This window comes from Fusarium oxysporum, chromosome IX (assembly GCF_013085055.1).
Source record: "Fusarium oxysporum Fo47 chromosome IX, complete sequence".
Classification (NCBI taxonomy): domain Eukaryota; kingdom Fungi; phylum Ascomycota; class Sordariomycetes; order Hypocreales; family Nectriaceae; genus Fusarium; species Fusarium oxysporum.
Window position 1 is genome coordinate 254,420 of NC_072848.1, and position 21,298 is coordinate 275,717.

Sequence of the window (21,298 nt, forward strand, 5' to 3'; positions counted from 1 at the left end):
GCAGTAGCTGTGCTCATTTTCTCTCAGATGGAATTTTGCCGTTGTTGTCTGGTGCAAATTATCTTGAGGGGCAGGTTGCCCCGATTATATGACATTGCTCCAAGGGCAAAAAAGGCCGAAGAGTCGGGGCTATGCTCCGTTTTTGCGTTTGAAGGTGAAAAGGTCCGACACTCTAACCTGAACAGGCTTAACCCCCCAAGCTAATGGGTCCTGGGACGGGCCATTGCCCGATGTTTCTTGGAAGAAGACTTGTCCCACTGTTACCCCAAAACTCTACAGACCTGACTCGCGCTTCCCCGCAAACTACCCCGTGTTTAATCCATGTCACTGCCGTATATTGAAAGTAACCCGCCTCCATTCATTGGTTATCTATTGTCGTTGGTAAGTCGCTGAGTAGACCGAGATTTTAACTATAATAGATCAGAATCTCTCCTTGGAGAGTCACCAGAGATTATTCATGCTCATCTACATTCAGGATCTACTTATAACACCCTCAAAATGGATAAGCAACTCGACCCCGTCAAGGACAAGCTTGACGAGTGTGGTGCTATTACAGAGGAGCACGCTGGCATGAACACTTCTTTGGAGCCATACGGTCCTTCCGGTATGATATGATTCCCCCATTGGCCTTAACACGTTAGCGAGAACTGTCCTCGGCATACGTTGTAGCCATATCACCTGTGACAAGCTGACAAACTAGGATTCCGCGGCCTCTTCTCATCTCCCTACGTCGCAGCCTGCGCAGCCTTTTCGGCTATCGGTGGCCTCCTCTTTGGCTATGATCAAGGCGTCATTTCCGTGACCCTTGTCATGGATCATTTTCTCGATCGATTCCCCGAAGTCTCTGATGATGCTCCTGGCGCAGGCTTCAAGAAGGGCCTCATGACCGCCATGATCACGCTCGGGGCATTCATAGGTGCCATCAACCAGGGTTGGATCTCTGACTGGATATCCAGAAAGCGTTCGCTGATGGTTGCTGTTGTGGTATTTACGATTGGATCTACTCTTCAGACCGCTGCTATCAACTATGCCATGCTGGTTGTAGGACGCTTTATCGGTGGCATTGGTATTGGACAGTGAGTTCAGCCTTTTATTTTGTTCATTCATGTGAACACTCTATGTTCCTTGACATTAACTATTCAAATCTGTTAGACTGTCCATGGTGGTGCCGCTCTACATTGCAGAGATTTCCCCACCTGAAATACGGGGTGCGTTGTTAGTCTTCGAAGAGCTGTCCATTGTTATCGGCATTGTTGTTGCTTTCTGGATAACTTACGGGACAAAGGTAAACCATCTTCTTTACTCGCGCAAAGCTTAGCACTAATATCTACTCTTGCAGGGGATCCCCAGCCACTGGTCCTGGCAACTACCATTCCTCCTCCAAATTCTCCCTGGTCTCCTATTGGGCTTTGGTGCTATTTTCTTACCATACTCTCCTCGATGGCTAGCTTCCAAAGATCGCGAAGAGGAAGCCTTGTCCAATCTCGCCAAGCTACGCGCTCTTCCCGAGTCCGATCCCCGAGTCCAACGCGAATGGATGGACATTATTGCCGAAGCCCGATTCCAAGCAAGTGTTCTCCGCGAACGACACCCTAATCTCACTCAAAGAACGGATGTTGTGGGAAAGATTCGACTTGAGCTTGTGAGCTGGGGAGATTGCTTCAAGTCTGGCTGCAGGCGTCGAACTCTTGTTGGTGCCGGCCTCATGTTCTTCCAACAGTTCACTGGCATCAACGCCCTGATCTATTATTCACCAACACTGTTCGGCACTATGGGCCTCGACTTTGACATGCAACTCATCATGTCGGGCGTCCTCAACGTGACGCAGTTGATTGGTGTTCTATCAAGTTTATGGACCATGGATCGTTTCGGTCGCCGAGGCATCCTCCTCTGGGGTAGCTTCCTGATGTTTGTTCCACATCTCATTATTGCTGTCCTGGTAGGCAGGTTCTCCAATGACTGGCCTAGTCATACTGCTGAGGGCTGGACAAGTGTCGCCTTCCTTCTCTTCTACATGCTTGCCTTCGGTGCTTCTTGGGGACCTGTTCCCTGGGCCATGCCAGCGGAAGTCTTTCCGTCGTCTCTCAGAGCCAAGGGTGTGGCGATCTCCACTTGTTCAAGTAAGCTTATCATTTCTATCAAGCGTCAAGCCACTAACCTCGTTAGACTGGATCAATAATTTCATCATTGGGCTCATTACGCCACCTCTTGTCCGCGAAACAGGCTTCGGCGCCTATGTCTTCTTTGCTGTCTTCTGTCTTCTGTCCTTTGTCTGGGTCTGGTTCAGTGTGCCTGAGACTAATGGAAAGTCTCTTGAAGAAATGGATAGCGTCTTTAAAGACCGGACTGGAGTGGCAGATATTGCCGAGAAGGATCGTATCCTTGCGGAGGTCTATTCTGAGCGACTGAGCCGTTGAGGGTAAAGATTTAGGCAATGGCTTCAATAGTTTCCAAATCTAAATTTTACAGTCCTTTGAGAGTTGTCTTGATAACGGACGTAATCAGCCGTGTGAGGGGGCTGTAGAAGCCAGGCATGGTTTCTGGAAGACAATACTGCCGTTTCGAGACTAGATTTGGCCAGGCATAATTCCGTTTAGAAGTGCAACCATTAAATTCCGAGGTGCCCATTCCATACTAACACCAAACTATTTTTCTCATGTCATCCATCACCCGACTAGCGCAGGGGGCACTGGTTCGTAGTGGCTGCGTTGTCTGAGCGTATCTTTCACCATCCAACACGGGATATGGCCTCCACCGTCAAGGTTTCAGAGCCAAAGTCGACATATCTACACAGAAGGTCTTGATCGGGCCACAGGATCGGACCCTCTGATGCAATCCATGACAAGCCCTTGATTATTGATTACAAAGGAGGTAATTGGGTTAATTTTTAGTTTATTTCGAGATACTGAAGGAGTCCTACCCTGGACGCAGAATAAGTTATCGGACCGATAAACCAGCCACTGACAACCATTTTCCTGTTAGTTTGAGGAACTATACCTAAAAGGAACGGCACCAAACCAAGTTGGTATTTCAGCTGGAGTCTCCCAAAACGCTATCAAGGAGATCACAGACAAGTAGCGTCCCAATCAATCGTCTCACCTCGTTTTCCCCCAGCCATATGACCCTCAGCCGTTGTCTAATTCCTGCAAAGGTCAGGGGAAATCTGGGGAAATGAGTCTGGGGAAACCAGTTGTGGCTTCCAGTAATGGCTGTATCAGGCCTAAAGCCAAATCCTGCCAAGGTTGGGACGACTTATATAACACCATGCATTTTCCAGTATGTGATCAACGTCAAATGCTTGTTCCTGATGCATCTTTGTCTTTTTGTACCCCACTATTCGGTTCTATGAAACAATGTTTGGGTCAAATGCCAATTCCAGCAAGGATGAGGTCGTGCTCATATCCATGACCTCCAAGACAGTTGTTTCTCATGAGTCAGTTGTCGACGACAACCCCTCAGAAGACCTTGCGCGTCAGACCTCACATGTCTACACTAACACCCTTGACAATCCAATATGGCTCCCTCGCCGATCAACAAGCTCGGGCGGTGTCGGCGCACGTATCCATCGCGGCCTGGCAAGCGAGAAAGAGATGACTCTGCTTGGATGCTGCCGGAACTTCCCCAAGGCGATCATGTGGTCTTTTCTTCTCTTCCTTACCGTCGTCATGGAGGCTTATGATAAATCCCTCATCTCTGGCTTCCTTGCCTTTCCGTCCTTTAGACGCCGGTACGGAGAACCGAGGCTGCCAGAGGCCGGTTCCGATGGGAGACGAGACTATGAGATATCGCCACTGTGGCAAATGGGGCTCCAGAATGCTGCCGTGGGTTGCGAGATTATAGGCCTTCTTGCCCATGGTTACATCTCATATGCGATTGGATACCGCAAGATGATGATTGTCGCGCTTGTGTGGATGTGTCTTGCAGTATTCCCAGCTTTCTTCGCTCACAATATCGCACTGCTACTTGCATCCCAAGCTCTCTGTGGTAAGCTTATCGCCGCCTATCAACCTGATGCACTATGTCTACACAATCATCGCAGAGACTGACAGATAGTTCTCAAGGCTTGTCATGGGGCGTCATCCAAACTTTGGCAGCGACCTATGCTGCTGAAGTAGTGCCATCAGTTATTCGAGCCGCCATCCTCAGCAATGTCAATATGTGCTGGCTTATTGGCCAGCTCATGGGCACTGGAATACTGCGAGCGCTTATCAAGAACACGTCAGATTGGTCGTATCGCCTACCCTTTGCCCTGCAATGGGCATGGGCGGTCCCACTGCTGTTTGTTATTTATTTCGCCCCTGAAAGTCCTTGTAAGACCCTTCCTACTCGAAGTATCTATCTGGACTTGTACTTATTTGGCACCTCTAGGGTGGTTAATCCGACATGAGAGACTATCAGAAGCTCGACATTCACTGCAGAGACTCACGAGCAACAAGCACATCGACATCGAAGATACAATCGCCATCATGCAGCACGTTGATTCAACAGAGAAGCAACTCGGATACGGTGGCGCGAGCTTTCTGGATCTTTTCAAAGGCTGCAACCGCCGCAGGACCGAAGTGTGCTGTATGACCTGGTCCTGCCAAGCCCTATGCGGTGCCACCTTGACCGGGTATGCCCCATACTTTCTAGAACAAGCAGGCTTCGAATCCTCCAAGTCATTCACTCTAGCTACGGGAATGTATGGCCTCGGCATCTTGGGCGGCATGATATCCTGGGTACTACTATCGATGATCGGAAGGCGGAGGCTCTACCTAGCAGGCTTGGTGGCTGCATTTCTGATTCTCACCACAGGCGGCATCCTGTCCATTATCCTGGCCAACCACTCATCGCTGAACTGGGCTCTTGGGTCTCTGATTATCCTGATGACCTTTACTTACAATATGTCCATTGGCCCGGCTTGCTATGTAATCGTGGCCGAGATACCTTCAACAAGGCTTCGGGTCAAGACCATTGCCCTCGCAAGGATCGTGTACAACTTCTTCACTATCATCAATAACATTGTCGCGCCGCAGCTTTTGAACCCGACTGCATGGGACCTGGGTGGTAGGTCTTGTCTGGTGTATGCTGCTACGTCTTTCCTTTGTCTTATATGGTGCTATTTTCGGCTTCCTGAAACAAAGAAGCTATCATATTTGGAATTGGATATTCTTTTCGACAAGGAGGCTCCTACAGCCAAGTTCAAGGAACTACAAGATAGACTTGCCAATTCGGCGTATATCTCTGTATCAAAGGCAGAGCGGATCAGGAATGCTTGGCATGGTTGGCTGGCTTATTCCTAGTAAAGCGTTGACTTGTTTTCTTAGTAGCTTGAGTTATTTATGAAAAGGCGGTTGTAGTAATTATATGTGTTAATAATAATAATCACGGAACTCGTGCATCCGGTAAAGGATGTATAAAATTTATTATTCTTCAGTTTACATACGCGTATACGTAGATTAAGCTATTTTCGGGGCCTTCAATGACACCGAGAGCGAAAGCGAACTGTTTCGCTTATACGCCACGGCTTGGCAAAACAAGGTTGGCTTGTATCTGACACACATAACTACCACTAGAACAAGGGATAGTTAATGCAGGAACCGCGATATAAAAGTTTACCTATATTTAGTACAGAGTACAGGGCAAGCGTAGTGCGATTAAGCATAGTCTGATCCCGAGGCGGTGTTTAACAATGCTCCGGAATCCGACCAATATATAGAGCTCACCGCTTGGAAAGCTATAAAAACCATCTATTCCCGTCTTGTTAGACAGTTAGTCAACATTCAAGATTATCACACACAATTAAAACTCACCTTGACCTCTAATCCCAGCAACAATGCCTATCTTCGTTATCACCGTCCCAGAGATCCCCTCTGAGAGCCAGGAACGCTTTCTCGGAGCTTGGCACACTCTGAAAGAGGACCTTAAGTCTCAGCCTGGTGTCGCTGGAGTGTCAGCAGGACCCGTTGTAGCAGAGGACGGCGCTGCTTTCACCGGCTTCAAGTTTGTCCAGACCTTGGGTAAGTACAGAAGGAAGACTTAAAAGCTTGCATTGATGCTGAATGTGAACAGCTTTCAATTCTGCTGAAGATTTCGAAAGTTTCCAGTCTTCTGCATGGTCCCAGGAGCACAAGGCAAGATATAACGAGCGCGTGGGAGGCGATCTTGTAGCTGGCAAGTTCGAGGTCCCCGATTTCCCTGCTAATGCCTCACCCAAGGCGTTCACTCAGTTTACAACCGTTCTTCTCAACAACCCGGAGAAACGCGTTGAGCTGCGCAAAGCCTGGGCGGATCTTGCCTCAGCACTTGGAAAGGAGACTTGGGGAGGCGTCAGCGTTGGAGATGGCCCTTCTGTTGGCTTAGGTATGATCGGATGGGACAGCCTCGAGGTAAGCTCTACTCAAGGGTAAACGGAAAGATTATAATGCTAATCAAACACTGTAGGAAGCTAAGGCAGCTTATGGAAAGCCGGAGGCTGCAGAGGCGTATGCGGCATACAAAGCCCTTGGTCAGATTAAGAGCACTATGGTTAAGCTGGAGTAAGCCTGGCCATTAATCTTCTTAGTAAGAAGAGTTAAGATTAGTCTGTTCAAGACAAAACACTATAAAATAGATAGGATGTATTAACTATTATATTACCCTCTCTTGTAGAATATCTAACATCTTGAGCTAGTGAACTGCCATGTCACCAAGTTGATTACAATGCGAACATCTCCGGGCCTTATGCCACCTTCTTCTAATCAGCCCTTTTATAATACAACAAAGCTGAGTATTACGGTTTTAGGTGCCTAATTCGGCGATAAACGAGCTGATAGTGCTCTTTCGACCTTGACACCCGTCGATAGATATTGAAAGTATATCAACTGAATATGGGGGCAGGATTGAGTATATTAATCATATCTAAGATTATATACTCTTAATAAGAGTCTTTCCAAGTACAAATAGAGCCATACCAGCAGGTACATACCCCGTCGAACTTGATGGCAGTCCAAGTATTCATAGATGGCAACAATCTATCGACAGCTTCAAGCTATTCTTATGAGCAAACTCAAGAAGTTACGCGTCTCCAATCACGAATTTGAACTTCACACTTGGGTAGTCAAAGAGTGTAGGGCTGCCCTCCATGTAATAGAGCTTGACATCATCGGAATAGTATCAATAAATAGGCGTATGGCTCGTTCCAGATTCACAGTCGAGGTACCCGTCAGCGCTCTCGCTGTAGGCAATAAAATCATACCAAGAAAGATTGTCGACGTTCTTCTTGGTTGTGAAGATGAAAGTGTATTTGTTGGAATTGGGGAAGGAAATCTGAGCGAAGAGCTGCGATCCATTGGGGAACGTGGCAGAGAGACAGGAAGTACCGAGCTCGAGACCAAAGGTGGCATGGCCCAAGGCGATGGATGGATTTGTCACTGGTTAGGTGGTTGTTTGTATTGTAGGTTTGAAGCCAGGTCTCCAGGGTCTCGTAATTGTCGGTACGAAAGGCAACACGTTTTGTTATTATTGGGGGGGAATGAAGTTGTAGTGGCCTCAGCAACCGAAGTAGTTATAGACTCGTCGGCGACCGTGGTGAGCAGCTTGATAGTAGTACCTTCATCCAAGGTGAGGGTTGGCAGAGGTAGATACTTCAGCAAGGGTAGTTGTAGGTACCTCGCCGATCACAGTAGTTGTAGTGTCCTCGGAACCTGTAGTGGTCGTCAACGGGATCGACGATGCTTGCTTTCAGCTCACTGCATTTGTTTAAGTCTGCTTCCAACTGCCCCAAGTTGGTCAAGTCAGCTTTTGAAAAAGATTCAGGTTGGCTGCTAGCAAAATATGGAACACTGACACATGCCCGCGCTATCTGCGCCCCTCGGAACCCAAGAGACCAATTATAGTAACCTGGGGCTTTCTATGCGTCCAGCTGCCAAGGCACATATTGAGATTCAGTCACTAATTAATTCGTAGCTCAACAAAGTCACTAACGGATATCACCCATTGTATCAATTTCTCTTGTTCAAAACTACCGGATACACAAAACATGAGGCCATAGCATATAGTCCTGCGCGTCTAAGCCATTCTCTGTGAGAAGTCGGCTGCAATCATGTTATCTTCGCTCGATTCGTCCCAATCACTGTAATCATCATCACTTAGACTGTCTTTATCTGCGTTATTATCTTCCCAAGTATCCTGCCGAATAGGATCCAGAGTAAAGTGATCATCTGAGGCAGGCATGGTATGAACCTTGTAGTACTGGTCGCTTAATGGCGTTTCAATCATTTCTTCGATTAAGCTATCATTGAAAAGCTTGAGGTCATCGTCTTCAATATAGGCCTTTTGAGCGTCGACTCGTGCCTGAACGTTCAGCAACTCCGGAGCCCGTTCCAGGCACTCGATAAATGCTTTTACAGCTTCATCGTGTTGGTTGGTGCAGAGGTCATACTGCGTGCTTGGTTAAAGAAGTGCTGATTAAATCAAGATTAAGGAAACTTACCAAGACACCGAGGTTGTACCAAGGCTCGAAGAGATGAACATTAAGCCTGAGAGCGCGGGCTAAATAGTCGAATGAATCTCGGTACTGATCTATACGGAAGTACAGTATAGCAGTTGTTATCCAGAAAGAAGGGCAGTGGGGTTCGATATATACGGCACTTTGAAGGCATTCATGAGCTCTTTTGTAGTCCTGCAACTTAATACATGCTCGACCCAAGAGGTACCAATTTTCGGCAATGGAACTATCTGAGGGGACTTAGTATCATGATTCAGCTGAAGCTGAGGAATGGTAGATCATTCTCACCTGATTTAACGGCGATTTCTAAGTGTTCTCTTGCATTTTGAACTGAATTATCCACAAATCCTTCTTCTGCTGTTCGAAGAATTTCAAGTCCAATGAAGGCGTTTGCCATGGGGTGAGTTGGGGTTTCACTCAATAGATGATGAGCATCGTCCATATTCTGTATAGGCTCCATCGGTTGGAGGTATCTGACCCTACGAAAGGTTTGTGTTTTTTCTTTCGAAATTATGGAGGGTATTTGAGGCCCTAATTCCGTCTTCGTTCTCCTGGGCATTCTGAAATGACTACGAGGATATAAGTGAGACTCGGTATCGTTGTATAACTTTATCAGCGGTGTTGACGTAAAGGTTGTAGCAGCCCATCGACCACATAGAGTACTATTGAGGTACTTGTTAATGACGCAATTAAAACAGGAAATACTTGCTATAAACTCACCAGACTTTTCGGTTCTGATGCTGCAAGACTTGCTCCGTAAATGTCCCGGGGCAGTCTGAATCCGTGCAACTTTCAAGTGAGTGGGCCCTTTTAACAACCATGGCTTGCTCGACGTGAAAGCCAGGTTTTACAGACATTTCCCAAGTATTCTGATCGACATGTTTTCCAGTCTTAGCATTCGACACGTCGAATAGGTTGTGAGTAATATAATCTGCTCCGGGTCTGTTGTTGGCATAGACTACGAATTGGAGCATGTCGTTGAAGGACTGCATCGCTGTTAACTATCTTCCTCTCCAATGAGACTCCGAGATAACTGCTGCTTACTTCCCAAGTTGTACAAGCCTGTAGCGGTAAGGCCCAGCTCTCCCCATGTGCATCATCTAGTCGAACGATATCAAGGGTGAGATGCAGTGGTATTGCCTCAATAGCTCGTATGATGTGTTTTAGTTGCGCGGTGATATCAAGAAGCAGGTACCTGTAATGTTGTCAGTAGGCTCAATAATGTTTATGTCAAGAACACTTGCGTGTTTCTGCTAATGGCTTGAAGCATTTCTTTTGAGCATCTGGTCAGACTGGGAATCCGTTAGCTGATAGAGATTGAATTTTCAAAGGATTGTGCACAGCTTAAAAAGCTCTTTCAGGTCTTGCATAAGACGAAATAGAATCTTGGCGTGGCGACTTAAGAAAGCCGCTTGGCGACGAACCATTGCTGTGGTGTTCTCAGTTTTCCGCGCCAGGCCAAGCATTGTCTTCTCGATAGCATTCAAATTCTTATTAATCATATTGGCTTGCTTGGACTGTGCTTCGGCATTAGTACCTGCATCAACTGCCAGTGCGTCGATTGCACTCTGTGTTCTCGATGTTATGGTCAGGATGTTCGATGCGTGTCCTGCTATGGCATTTGCATGTTTCTCAACCATCAATGACTGGCTGGTCCCAATATTACGAGACTGTAATGCGATGTGCTCGATACGATTCCTCGCATTCTGTTAGTCTCCTTAACACCTATCGGTAGGTAAAGTAAAACTTACATCTGCTGGACGCTCAGGAGGATATTGATAGCAGCCATCTGAGACATGATAGTTTTCCTCAATTCCTCCACATCGCCTTGCGCTATCATGGACCAATGAAGCCTGGTTCCGATACTGCTTAGGCTCCTGGTAGTTTTGAAGTGGCCCAAGCTGCTTTCTTTTGCTCGCATCTTCTCAGCCATGGACTGCAGGGGCTGCCTGCAATGCATGATGATCGCCCTGACTTTTTCCAACGTCTGACGCTCCGCAGGGGACTCAGGTTCCAAAATCAAGACGTGCTTTAGGGTGCTCCGCACAAGATCCAGTTCGGCACAAAGCCGTTGAAAATGCATCGGGGCGTCCTTGTAGTTGCGCAGCTCGATGGCAATGCGCTCAAAGAGGCCTAGGATGGCGATAACGTCACCCACGGCATATCCAAAAGACATTTTCACGTAGTATGTCGATGATTGATTTGCCTTCGGTTGCTTCGTGTTGTGTTTATCAGCTCAGCCTCATTTTTAAAGCTGTTGGTCCTAACCTCGTTATGCCAATCATGCATGATGTGTTCTATTACATAAACAGGGATTAATTGGATATCGTTAAAACAGAGATTCTCAATTCACAGCCCGCCTAGAGACCTCATGCAGCCTATGGCCACCGATCCTGATTGGTCACGCAGATGGACAGGCATATTTCGAGACACAGCCACCATTCAATCTTGAATTTGCGATCAGGCATCGTTCCAGGCCTCCTGCTTGATAGTGGCAGAGTTAACCGTAGTTCCCACTGCCTAGCCATTTCCCACCAGTGCTTGAGCATTATGCGTATGTTGATCAATAGCATAATTATCTCTGTGTCTTAATGATCGCATATCTGCTAAACCTATCAGCAACTTGTTATCTGACATAATCTAAGCTACTTTCGACATTTTTCCACTTACAAATGTCGTCTTGTTGGTTCTGTATTGCCAAGACCACCGCGCCATCAGCCTGGTATCGAGTGCCGGGTGTATATAAAGTCCTACTCAACACCATAACCTCGTCGTGGTCTCACGCTTCGTGGAACTTCTACAGCAAACATAGTTCTTGCCACAGCCGAATTCTTCAGCTCTAATTCACTACTTTGAATTCTTTCACATTCCTCACTTGCTAGCCCCTGCAACATGCATCAAGTCTTCCAACCTCAAGCAAATCAAGAGAACCTATTCTCATTTGACAAGACTCCAACTTACCTTTTCCGTCTCCATTTTCCTGGTTCAAACGGCTATAGAAGCTCTGACTGTGTCGAGTCTCCAGCCTCTCCCAATCACTTAAGCACAAAACACAATTGGGGCTCACCCTGTGGCACAGACCTCTTACAGCTTTCATCTTTGAAGGCCGCCGCTAGGTTGAAAGCTCATTTGAAATGGCATTGCTGTTATCCTGGCCGAAGTCCTTGTAATCTCATGTCCTGGTCCAGCTCCCTCCTTTTCCTTCTTCAATATGGTTTTTATCGTCACCAGACAGACCCTGAGAAGAAAGGTGGGCCTAGACCAAAACTCTCAGATATCAAGATAATAACGATTGATACCCGAGACTTCCCAAAACAAGTATTCCTTCGCGATCTTGATGCCTTGGAATGGCTAGATGATAAACCGGATCTTAGAAGGCTACATAACCTGAGAAAGGGCCAGTTTTACTTCGGCGAATACCTCAGTCAGGGACGACTGGATATCAAAGGCAATTGCGTTCAGATATCAATGCAGCAGCTTATTGATGGCGGCCTTTTCACGAGCATTTGTCCTGCACTGAACCAACCACAGAATTGGAGTTCCTGGGCAGAAGCCACGAGCAACCTTCGAGGGAGCATTCTCCAAAACAATTCTGTCGATAAACAAAGAATACGAAATACCATTTTCCTGGCCCAATCATGCGTAGGAGATAAATTCGTTGTTCCTTTCGCTCTTATGTTACTTTGTTTGCGAAGCGGACCCTCCGATGATGAGGTGATTGCGAATGCTTTTCACTCCATTTTCACTGGTATGTGCATCGCATTATGGGATGATCTAGCGCTAATTTCAGATCAAGATGAAGAACTCGAATTCCAGAGCATCAAGTACGATTCCGAGTCTCAGAGAATGACGGAATTGCGTCGTTTCCAGCAGCTCATGGAAGCTGTCAAGAAAGTCCAGGTTGATGATCCCGTTGCGAAAATCACTGAGGGAGTCGAAGCACTGCCTACCAACAAAATCCCACTTAATACCCCGAAACGTGGTTTTTCCCAAGTTGGATTTGCTGACGAATAGCATTCATATCAATTCTTGCATCTGGCTTCAGTCGTATGGTAGGGTATGTGGTGGTAAGACAGCTGCGGTCCTTCTTCATGCATGTTTCATAGACATTGTAGAGTTTCTTTATTTACAGGACGAATAACAACATCAAATTGACCCAGGTAACCGCCATGATAGATCCCGTCATCTTTCCTGCGCTGTTACCCGCTGCTTCCGTAGCAGAAGCCGCAGCCGTAGTAGTTATAGCCCCGGAAGTCACTGTTGCAGCTGGCTTCGTTGCCTTGACCTCGATACCGGAGACAACAGATGCATCTGCATGCATATACGAAGTTTATAAGAAGGAGCATTGCGATATGATCTTATCAATATCTGTTTCAACAATTGCCAGTAAACATGTCACAATCTGTCTTTCCATGAAATTCTTACCTTCTGTGGCCTTGCTATTTTGGGCCATACAACTCGCGTAAAGCCCTATTATGCCAGCGACATCAAAGCTCCTATTTGTGCAGATGCAAGCTGCCTCGATGGGGTCGTCATCATCATGATGATCAAGAATGACAAGATCTCTTCTTCTGTCGCTGTGTTTCTCGGGTCCTTTAGGGTCGATATCGCATGCGATCTACAAGTATCAAAGACACTTAGCTGTGTAGCTGGAGCAATAAGCAAGGAGAGGGGCGATGGCGACAAGGGGTGGGGTGAGAGGCAGAAAAGTTTGGAAGAGAGGGAGGATAATAAGGACAAGTGAATGTCGGTGGTTTTTATAGAAGTGGCACAGGGGCCGCAACACTGAGATAATAATGTAAGAAAGAAAGCAGGAGCGAAAAATCAATTACAACATTTCAATGACCTAAAGCTGGTAGCTAAAAGCCTATTTCTAGCTCCTAAGTTTGTTGAGTATGTCTCCATTACGAGAGTTTTCCAGAAGATAGTAGATCGTATAAACAGAAACAAGGCAAGGGTCTGTGTCTGCTTTCGGTACAGTTGGCAGATTCAGATCAAGTTGTGGATATTAAAATTAGATACAGGTAATAGTTAACACAACTGAAAGACAAAACGAGATGTTCTAGTATGTCAGGTTTACGCACTTTCCATTCCAAGTCCGGAAATCTCCTTGGATGAGCTCTTCAAACATCCATCTTGCCAGATCCATCCTGCTGATAGTATATCCTACCTTGACGCCAGTTTCTTGCTCATCACTCTTCCGAAAGATATCGTCTTCCCAAATCCACCCAGCGCGCACTTCTTTCGTCCCTTTCATCTCCCCATCTGTCAGCAGTGGAGGTCGAAGCATCACATATCCGCCAAGACAAGATTGCTTCTGCGTCGCCGCCTCACGAGTAACACGCTCGAGAACCGCAGTGTCGGCCTGAGCCTCTTTCAACAACCACCAGTAGAGCGGCATGAGGCTACGTGGTTGATCCCGACGAGAGCCATGTCCAGTCGATGAGATTGGAGCGTAGATGGGTAAATTTGTGATACTGTTTGTAGAAACAAGATCTTTTAAAGCTTGCATCACCGCAGCAGCAGAGTCACCGGTGATACTGGCATCATCCATAGCAATCGGGTGAAACGGATTAAATCGGAGTTTCCAAGTGCTTGTGATGCCACTGAAAATAATCTCAGGGTCATTGAGAAGAAGATTGCGGACTGTGGTGACATCGCGGGATGATCCTTCGACAACGATGAGTTGTGACTGTTGGATCTTTTCGGATACACCGAGATCCAAGAGAATCTTTTTCAGTTTCGAGTGATCACGAACAACTATATATGGCGAATTAGCTTAGACACTGGGGGTATGGTTACCTTAGACTCACGAGCAGCTGCTTTATGACCATCGAGTAATGTCCAAGCGAGCACATGCCGCAAAGTAGCGCCGCACGCTCCGATGAATGCCGCTTTGACCGCCATGATGTGATGTTGTGCTTGAGTATATAATGAGATGAAAATAAGTTATATAAACGGTATGCTATATACTTAGGCTACTATAACTGGTGTTTTATATTTTACAAGTATTAGTCAGGTTATCAGTTCATTTTGCGGACTTCTTGCTGCGGAGTCGGGATCGGGACAACTACAAACTGAAAGTGGCTTGCCAAGTCCGCCTATTTTACTGGCCCCGTTCCACATCGTGAACCCGCGGAAGCCGAGTTGTCTACTAGAAGTGTCACAGAAGATAAAATAGAAAATAATATTTTATGTTCAAAAAGAAGTGCATAAGATGTAGTAAGACCCTGTACAACCGCAGATCTGTATTTAATATCATTAACAAAACTCTCCACCATCAACGCGGAAAATACTCCCCGAGCTATGAGTGCTTTCCGGTCCCAGAAGCCAGGCTATCTGAAAGGCTACCTCTTCAGGCTGTCCATACTTTCCTAAGACCGAGGGAGGTGGAGGTGGGTTGTCACCAACTACACTTCTCATCAATGGCCCTTGGGTTCCACCAGGAGACACGACATTAATTCTTATACCCTGAGATCCATAGTCATGAGCGGCGCTCATGCTCAGCCCGATGACTGCGTGCTTAGACGTTGCATACGGCGCACAACCTGGAGTACCCTTTGAGCCTAGGTTGGAAGCGATGTTTACAATGCTTCCACCAGATTGAATATGCCGGAGCTGGGCACGGAGAGAGTGCATCATTCCTATTAATCCATCAATTAGCCCAGCAGCTAAGTGGTTGATAGGTACTGGCTGGAAAATCACTCACCATTGACGTTGATACCCATAACAAGGTTCCAATCTTCATCATCCAACAGCGCTATTTGCTTCTGGCCATGAAACTTGCCAACAGTTCCCGCCGCATTAACCGCGCCATCAAGACGACCAAACTTCTTCACAGCGTTCTCAATCCAAGAATCAACCTTGTCAGCTTGTCGAATGTCTGCTGTAAATGTGTGAATTGGCCACTTGTTTGTGATAAACTCCTCCTCTACAGCTTTAAGTGTTGTTGGGTTGTTATCGAAAATGCTGACACTGGCGCCTCTGCTCGCGATGAGCTTCGCAGTTGCTAAGCCAATGCCCTGGGCGCCTCCAGTGATCGCTATGACTTTTCCTTCCAAAGCCATGACGAGAGAGGTTGATCAGAGACTTTTTGTGTTTTTATAGTGATGTCGCTCCGTATGAAATGGATAGAGCGCAGGATCGATGGTAAATGGCGGTAACGTAGTATAGGGTGAGATTGTCTTTATTACAGGAGAGAAGCACATTGCTTATGCAAATGGCAGGGGAAGTATGACATGTATAAAGATACAGAGTGTCCGATGGTCGAAGGAGCTTGCAGTATTTGTCTGAGGTGAGACGCAAGTACATGATGGACTACTTCGTTAAATCTGCACACCATATAAATCCTTAAAATGTTTAACAATTACAACCGCTGCCAAGGTCCGGTTTACGACTTTGCATTCCTCGGGCCAAGGTACATTCATCGCAACAACCGCAAGAATTGACGAAGTGCTTCCGAAGCAGCGCACTCAGTTGATTTGTATTACTTGGGAAGGCTGACATACGTGTGGGAGCCTCGGCTAATAAAACAACAGGGTAATGACAATCGCTCATGGTAAGGGCCAGTTTGACCTAAAGTCTCAAGACCATTTGGCAATTTGTCTTGGTTAATTTCAACTTACATTAGTTCTCTCTTACAACTACCTACAGTCCTTGGAATCCCTTCGGTTTTGAAAATGAACCTCCGATACGATAGACAGGTGGTGGTCGTTACTGGGGCTGGCTCTGGGCTGGGCAAAGCCTACGCCAAATTCTTCGCTGCCAGAGGCGCCAGTGTCGTAGTTAATGACCTTGGAACATCTTTGAGAGGTGTCGGACAGGGTTCTAAGGCAAGAGGCACTTTGACTCTCTTGGCATGTTTTGCTGCTAACCTCCGTAAAACACAGAGCGCGGATGCAGTTGTCAGCGAGATTGTTGCCGAGGGCAGTAACGCGGTAGCAGATCATCACTCGGTTGAGGACGGCGCCGCTATAGTTCAAACGGCGATTTCCTCCTTTGGCCGTATTGATATTCTCATCAATAACGCTGGAATCCTGCGTGATGTGAGCTTCAAAAACATGACAGATGCCGATTGGGACTCGGTCCAGGCAGTTCACATGAGAGGTGTGTATAAGACGACACAGGCTGCATGGATTCACTTCCGCAAACAGAAGTTTGGAAGAGTCATATTGACCTCATCGGCTGCTGGGCTGTACGGCAACTTCGGTCAGTGCAACTATGCTGCTGCAAAATCCGGGATGATTGGTCTCGGCGAGACTCTGGCCAAGGAAGGGTTGAAATACAATATCTTGACAAACATCATTGCTCCGGTGGCTGCTAGTCGCATGACAGCCACCGTGATGCCACCGGACCTACTTCAACATCTGACACCAGAATGGGTAGTGCCACTAGTCGCGGTCCTTAGTCACCAAAGCAACACATCCGAGAATGGTTCCATTTTCGAGGTCGGTGCAGGACACGTTTCGAAGATTCGATGGGAGAGATCGAAAGGAGCCATTCTCAGGTGCGATGAGACATTGACACCAGGGGCTGTGCTTGGGAAATGGGATGAAATCAACGACTTCACAAACCCCGACTATCCTACCACTACCGCCAACTTAGTCGAGCTTCTGAAGCACGCACAGAACCTTCCACCTAATAGACAGCAGGACGAGGTACGATTTGATGGAAGAGTAGCTGTTGTGACAGGTGGAGGTGCTGGGTAAGCCACTATCTCATAATTCATGACAAGGAATCACTTACTAAAATCCGTTCTCTGGTAGACTCGGTAGAGCTTATTGCATTGGACTAGCCAAACTCGGAGCATCTATTGTTGTCAATGACTGGAAAGACCCACAGAGCGTTGTCAACGAAATCAAATCGCTGGGCGGAGTGGCTGTTCCGGACAATCACTCGGTAGAAGACGGTGACGCTGTTATCGATACTGCGATCCGTGCCTTTGGGAGGATCGACATATTGATCAACAACGCGGGTATACTAAGAGACAAAGCCTTCCAAAATATGACGGACAAGATGTGGGACGATGTGAACAATATCCATCTGCGAGCAACCTACAAGTGTGCGCGAGCAGCATATCCCTACATGGTTAAGCAGAAGTACGGCCGCATCGTGAACACAACGAGTACGAGCGGAACCTACGGGAATTACGGGCAGGCAAACTATGCCGCAGCAGTAAGTTGAACCATTATACATTGCTTTATCATGAGCATTTACTTACACCGGATTAGAAAACAGCAATTGTAGGCTTCTCCAGAGCCTTGGCCATAGAAGGTCGAAAGAACAATATTGTGGTTAATTGCATCTCGCCATCAGCCGGTACCAACCTTACGAAGGGAGTGCTCCCAGAAGAGGTAGTAAGATCTCGCAAGCCGGAATATGTAGCGGCGATGGTGCTGCTCCTTTCATCCGACAAGGTTCCTAGTGATGCCAGCGGCACGATCTTCGAGGCTGGTTGTGGCTGGCAGGCAGTGACGAGATATCAACGATCAGATGGCTACGACTTCCCAGTCGACAGTCCTCTTACTCCGGAGCTTCTGCTTGAGAAGTGGAGAGACATAGTCTCATTCACTCCTGGAAAGACGTCTACCCCTACCAATGCTGCGGATACTCGCCAACGGATTATGGCAAACATTGCTAGATTGGACAAGTCCTCGTCAGGGAGCCAGCGCTGGCTCAAGGCTATTGAAAAGGCAAAGAATGCGAAGACTCAGCCAACTGAAATGAGCTTTGTTGACAAAGACATTATACTGTACAACTTATCCATTGGAGCCAGCATATCACAGCTTCCCTGGGTATTCGAAAAGCACCCCGACTTTGAGGTCATCCCATCTTTTGGTGTCATTCCAGGCACGACCGCAGCCAGACCGTTCGATCTTAAGGATCTGGTGCCGAACTTCTCCTACAAGAGACTGCTACACGGGGAGCATTACCTTGAGATCCACAGGTTTCCCATCCCCGCTGTAGGGACATTTGTATCTGAGAGCAAACTCATCGATATTCTGGATAAGGGCAAAGCTGCGGTAGCAATTATCGGCACTGCAACTTGCGACAAGACTACCGGGGAGAAAATATTCTACAATGAGCTGACTCTTTTCCTACGTGGTGCTGGTGGCTTCGGCGGTAGCCCCACCAGGAGCGACAGAAACAAAGGCACAGCTGTACATGCCATTCCCGAGGGCGAGCCTGATCAGGTGGTAGAAGAGAAGACATCGCGCGATCAAGCAGCTTTATACCGCCTGAACGGAGACAGAAACCCGCTGCACATAGATCCGACAGCCAGCGCCGCAGGAGGGTTCGAAACACCCATTCTCCACGGCCTTTGCTCATTTGGTATCGCTACTAAGCATGTCGTTTCGACTTACGGCCCCATTTTCAGTATCAAGGTTCGGTTCGCGGGCACCATAGAGCCTGGGCAATCGCTCAAGACCAAAATGTGGCTTCAGGGTAAGGATGTTATTTTTGAGACCGAGGTCAAGGAGACTGGCAAGGTTTGTCTTGCTGGGGGAGTTGCGGTTCTGCGTGGTCTGGCCAAGACTCACTTGTAGCCAGTTTGGATGGCATGTTAGCTTGGTAAAGCGTCTTTCCCATTATCAGAAGACGAAGATAGAATAAGTAAACCTCGATTATCTTGCCGAGTGTTGTTTTGAGTGAATAGACCACATAGCTAATGCTTTCAATGCGCGCCTTACCTCGCCTTAGCCAAGATAGACACGCATGCATATAGATCGATTCATTGCATAAAAGTACTATCTTAATTAAAATTATATCCAGAATCCAATTCTGGTAGAGTTCCCCAGTCGCGTGCTGATGGCTTCTATCCCTACTCTGGCTAATATTGGCAAGCTTTTTATAATTCCGGTGACCAAAACAAGAAACTTACTGTAGAGGCGATTTACCTGGTTAATTGCACTCGCTGTCGTTGAAGAAGCACCATGTAGGCCGCATGCCGAGAAAGCCGAGGCAAGGTTGCAAGGTTAGACCGCTCTGTCATCTACGTTTACTAACCCTTTATCCCGCGAACTATCGTCTACAAGACAAACCATCCTGGATTCATTGCTTCTTTATTTTGAGCGTCTGGATATATCCCTATAAAAAATAATACACAATATCTCAACATCAGAATTGGGCGTTATCAACATTATTTACATATCATTACAGATTCTATTATCCTCAACTTCCTGACGACATGAATTTTGAACTACCACTGCATATACAGAGCTTCTTGTCTCGCCTTGATTCCTTTATCCATGAAACCATTCTACCTTTGCAAAAGAGGGACGACAATGACAGATTCTTTGACTACCGCCGGGAAGCTTCACGAACTCAATGGCATAACCAAGGCTTGCCGACAGAAGAATGGGAGCGCTTACTACAACACACAAAAAGGCTTGCTGATACGGCAGGCTTCTACCGTTTTGCATCTCCTCGGGAGTTTGGTGGATCAGGAGAAGCATCAATGAACCTGTACATGTGCGCTACTCGGTACCATCTGTCCTCCCATCCTGAGTATGGCGGCGGTGTGAGCTTGGCCAACGACTTACAGAGCGAGCACAGTATCGTCGGAAACATGCCATTTGTCATCTTGATCTATCACTACGGGACTGAGAAACAAAAGCAAGATCTGATTCCTGCTAGCATCAATGGACAAATACGAGCTACTTTCGGGTTAACGGAGATCAACCATGGGTCAGATGCAACGCATATGGAGACAACAGCGAAAGCTGTCACTCTTTCTTCAGGAGAAGAGGGCTACAGAATCAATGGAAACAAGAAATGGCAGACGGGAATGCACCATGCAAACTACTGTGTGGTCTTTGCTAGAACATCTGGAAAAGTCGGAGATGCCAGCGGTATCACGGCTTTCCTAGTACCTCGGAACTCCCCTGGCGTCACAGTTGCATCGTATGAGTGGACTCTCAACATGCCAACCGATCATGCAACGGTTCTTTTCAAAGACGTCCTGGTCCCAGCATCAGCCATCCTCGGCCCTCGCGACAACGGCCTAGCCATTGCCCAGACCTTCACGCACGAAAACAGAATCAGACAAGCTGCGTCTAGCTGCGGAGCCGCACGATACTGCATCCAAAAGAGTGTCGAATACGCCAATAACCGCAATGTCTTCGGAAAGCCTCTCTCCATCAACCAAGCCATCCAATGGCCCCTCGTCGAACTCTCAACCCAGGAAGAGATGCTGAGGCTCCTCATCTTGCGCACTGCAGTGGAGATGGATGACGTAACGGCGCAAGCAAAACAAGATGGCAAAGCGCCCTGGGTTGCTATCGAGAAACGGTTAGGACATAAGATTGGTATGTGCAACTACTACGCAAATCGATTGGCTTGCGAGGCAGCGGATCGTGCGATTCAGATCCATGGCGGAGATGGTTACTCGAGGCATTATCCTTTTGAGCACATCTGGCGTCACTTTAGACGATATAGAATCACAGAAGGGAGCGAAGAGGTTCAGATGCGAAAGATTGCGGCTTACTTGTTTGGATATAAGAACACTGGTGAGAAGGCTGAAAGGACCAAGTTGTGACATGTCCAGAAGCACTAAAAATCAGTTTGAGTACTGCGTACACTACTGTGGGTAGCTATCATAGTTCGTTTAAAGTAAGTTTTATCCAGTTAGTCAGCGCCATCCAAGAGTAAGACGTCTTCATCCTAGTTTCCGTGTCCCCACCACATTCTTCCTCCTGGCGGGCAAATAATTACCTTGGTTTCTGTGATGTTGTTATTAGCCGCATTAAATAGCTCTGCCCGAATGAAAGCCTTGCCTCGGCCTCTTTGCCAGTAACGCAAGTTGCCACGAGGCTGGAAGGTGTTCATGGG

At 47.2% G+C, this 21,298-nt stretch overlaps 9 protein-coding genes across 9 annotated transcripts; 6 read left to right on the forward strand and 3 right to left on the reverse strand.

The window, feature by feature from the left end:
* Window positions 1–498: 498 nt before the first annotated feature.
* FOBCDRAFT_144933 (general substrate transporter) lies at window positions 499–2,417 on the forward strand (the record flags this gene model as incomplete). Its single annotated transcript, XM_031189364.3, has 5 exons — window positions 499–604; window positions 701–1,076; window positions 1,153–1,285; window positions 1,340–2,120; window positions 2,167–2,417. The coding sequence occupies 5 exons, from the start codon at window positions 499–501 to the stop codon at window positions 2,415–2,417; spliced, it is 1,647 nt and encodes a 548-aa protein (XP_031033349.3).
* Window positions 2,418–3,353: 936 nt separating this feature from the next.
* On the forward strand, window positions 3,354–5,282 carry FOBCDRAFT_252665 (and other transporter-domain-containing protein; the record flags this gene model as incomplete). Its single annotated transcript, XM_059611002.1, has 3 exons — window positions 3,354–3,984; window positions 4,050–4,310; window positions 4,369–5,282. The coding sequence occupies 3 exons, from the start codon at window positions 3,354–3,356 to the stop codon at window positions 5,280–5,282; spliced, it is 1,806 nt and encodes a 601-aa protein (XP_059467811.1).
* Window positions 5,283–5,815: 533 nt separating this feature from the next.
* Window positions 5,816–6,652, forward strand: FOBCDRAFT_205896 (uncharacterized protein; the record flags this gene model as incomplete). The annotated part of the gene is made up of 4 exons (XM_031189366.3): window positions 5,816–5,999; window positions 6,052–6,368; window positions 6,424–6,518; window positions 6,631–6,652. 4 exons carry the CDS (start codon window positions 5,816–5,818, stop codon window positions 6,650–6,652), a joined length of 618 nt encoding a protein of 205 aa, XP_031033351.3.
* A 1,376-nt stretch (window positions 6,653–8,028) lies between these two features.
* FOBCDRAFT_297858 (uncharacterized protein) lies at window positions 8,029–10,643 on the reverse strand (the record flags this gene model as incomplete). The annotated part of the gene is made up of 7 exons (XM_059611922.1): window positions 8,029–8,400; window positions 8,453–8,541; window positions 8,756–8,946; window positions 9,188–9,453; window positions 9,512–9,662; window positions 9,809–10,117; window positions 10,219–10,643. 7 exons carry the CDS (start codon window positions 10,641–10,643, stop codon window positions 8,029–8,031), a joined length of 1,803 nt encoding a protein of 600 aa, XP_059465724.1.
* A 1,035-nt stretch (window positions 10,644–11,678) lies between these two features.
* FOBCDRAFT_243140 (uncharacterized protein) lies at window positions 11,679–12,481 on the forward strand (the record flags this gene model as incomplete). The annotated part of the gene is made up of 3 exons (XM_059610523.1): window positions 11,679–11,717; window positions 11,750–12,215; window positions 12,264–12,481. 3 exons carry the CDS (start codon window positions 11,679–11,681, stop codon window positions 12,479–12,481), a joined length of 723 nt encoding a protein of 240 aa, XP_059465725.1.
* A 112-nt stretch (window positions 12,482–12,593) lies between these two features.
* On the reverse strand, window positions 12,594–14,374 carry FOBCDRAFT_243141 (uncharacterized protein; the record flags this gene model as incomplete). Its single annotated transcript, XM_031189370.3, has 4 exons — window positions 12,594–12,778; window positions 12,893–13,085; window positions 13,638–14,227; window positions 14,281–14,374. 4 exons carry the CDS (start codon window positions 14,372–14,374, stop codon window positions 12,594–12,596), a joined length of 1,062 nt encoding a protein of 353 aa, XP_031033355.3.
* Window positions 14,375–14,728: 354 nt separating this feature from the next.
* FOBCDRAFT_278770 (uncharacterized protein) lies at window positions 14,729–15,534 on the reverse strand (the record flags this gene model as incomplete). Its single annotated transcript, XM_031189371.2, has 2 exons — window positions 14,729–15,111; window positions 15,177–15,534. The coding sequence occupies 2 exons, from the start codon at window positions 15,532–15,534 to the stop codon at window positions 14,729–14,731; spliced, it is 741 nt and encodes a 246-aa protein (XP_031033356.2).
* Window positions 15,535–16,146: 612 nt separating this feature from the next.
* FOBCDRAFT_145180 (uncharacterized protein) lies at window positions 16,147–19,014 on the forward strand (the record flags this gene model as incomplete). Its single annotated transcript, XM_059608211.1, has 4 exons — window positions 16,147–17,124; window positions 17,159–17,171; window positions 17,262–17,641; window positions 17,698–19,014. The coding sequence occupies 4 exons, from the start codon at window positions 16,147–16,149 to the stop codon at window positions 19,012–19,014; spliced, it is 2,688 nt and encodes an 895-aa protein (XP_059465726.1).
* A 641-nt stretch (window positions 19,015–19,655) lies between these two features.
* On the forward strand, window positions 19,656–21,005 carry FOBCDRAFT_278772 (acyl-CoA dehydrogenase/oxidase; the record flags this gene model as incomplete). The annotated part of the gene is made up of 1 exon (XM_054706725.1): window positions 19,656–21,005. One exon carries the CDS (start codon window positions 19,656–19,658, stop codon window positions 21,003–21,005), a length of 1,350 nt encoding a protein of 449 aa, XP_054562700.1.
* Window positions 21,006–21,298: the final 293 nt, after the last annotated feature.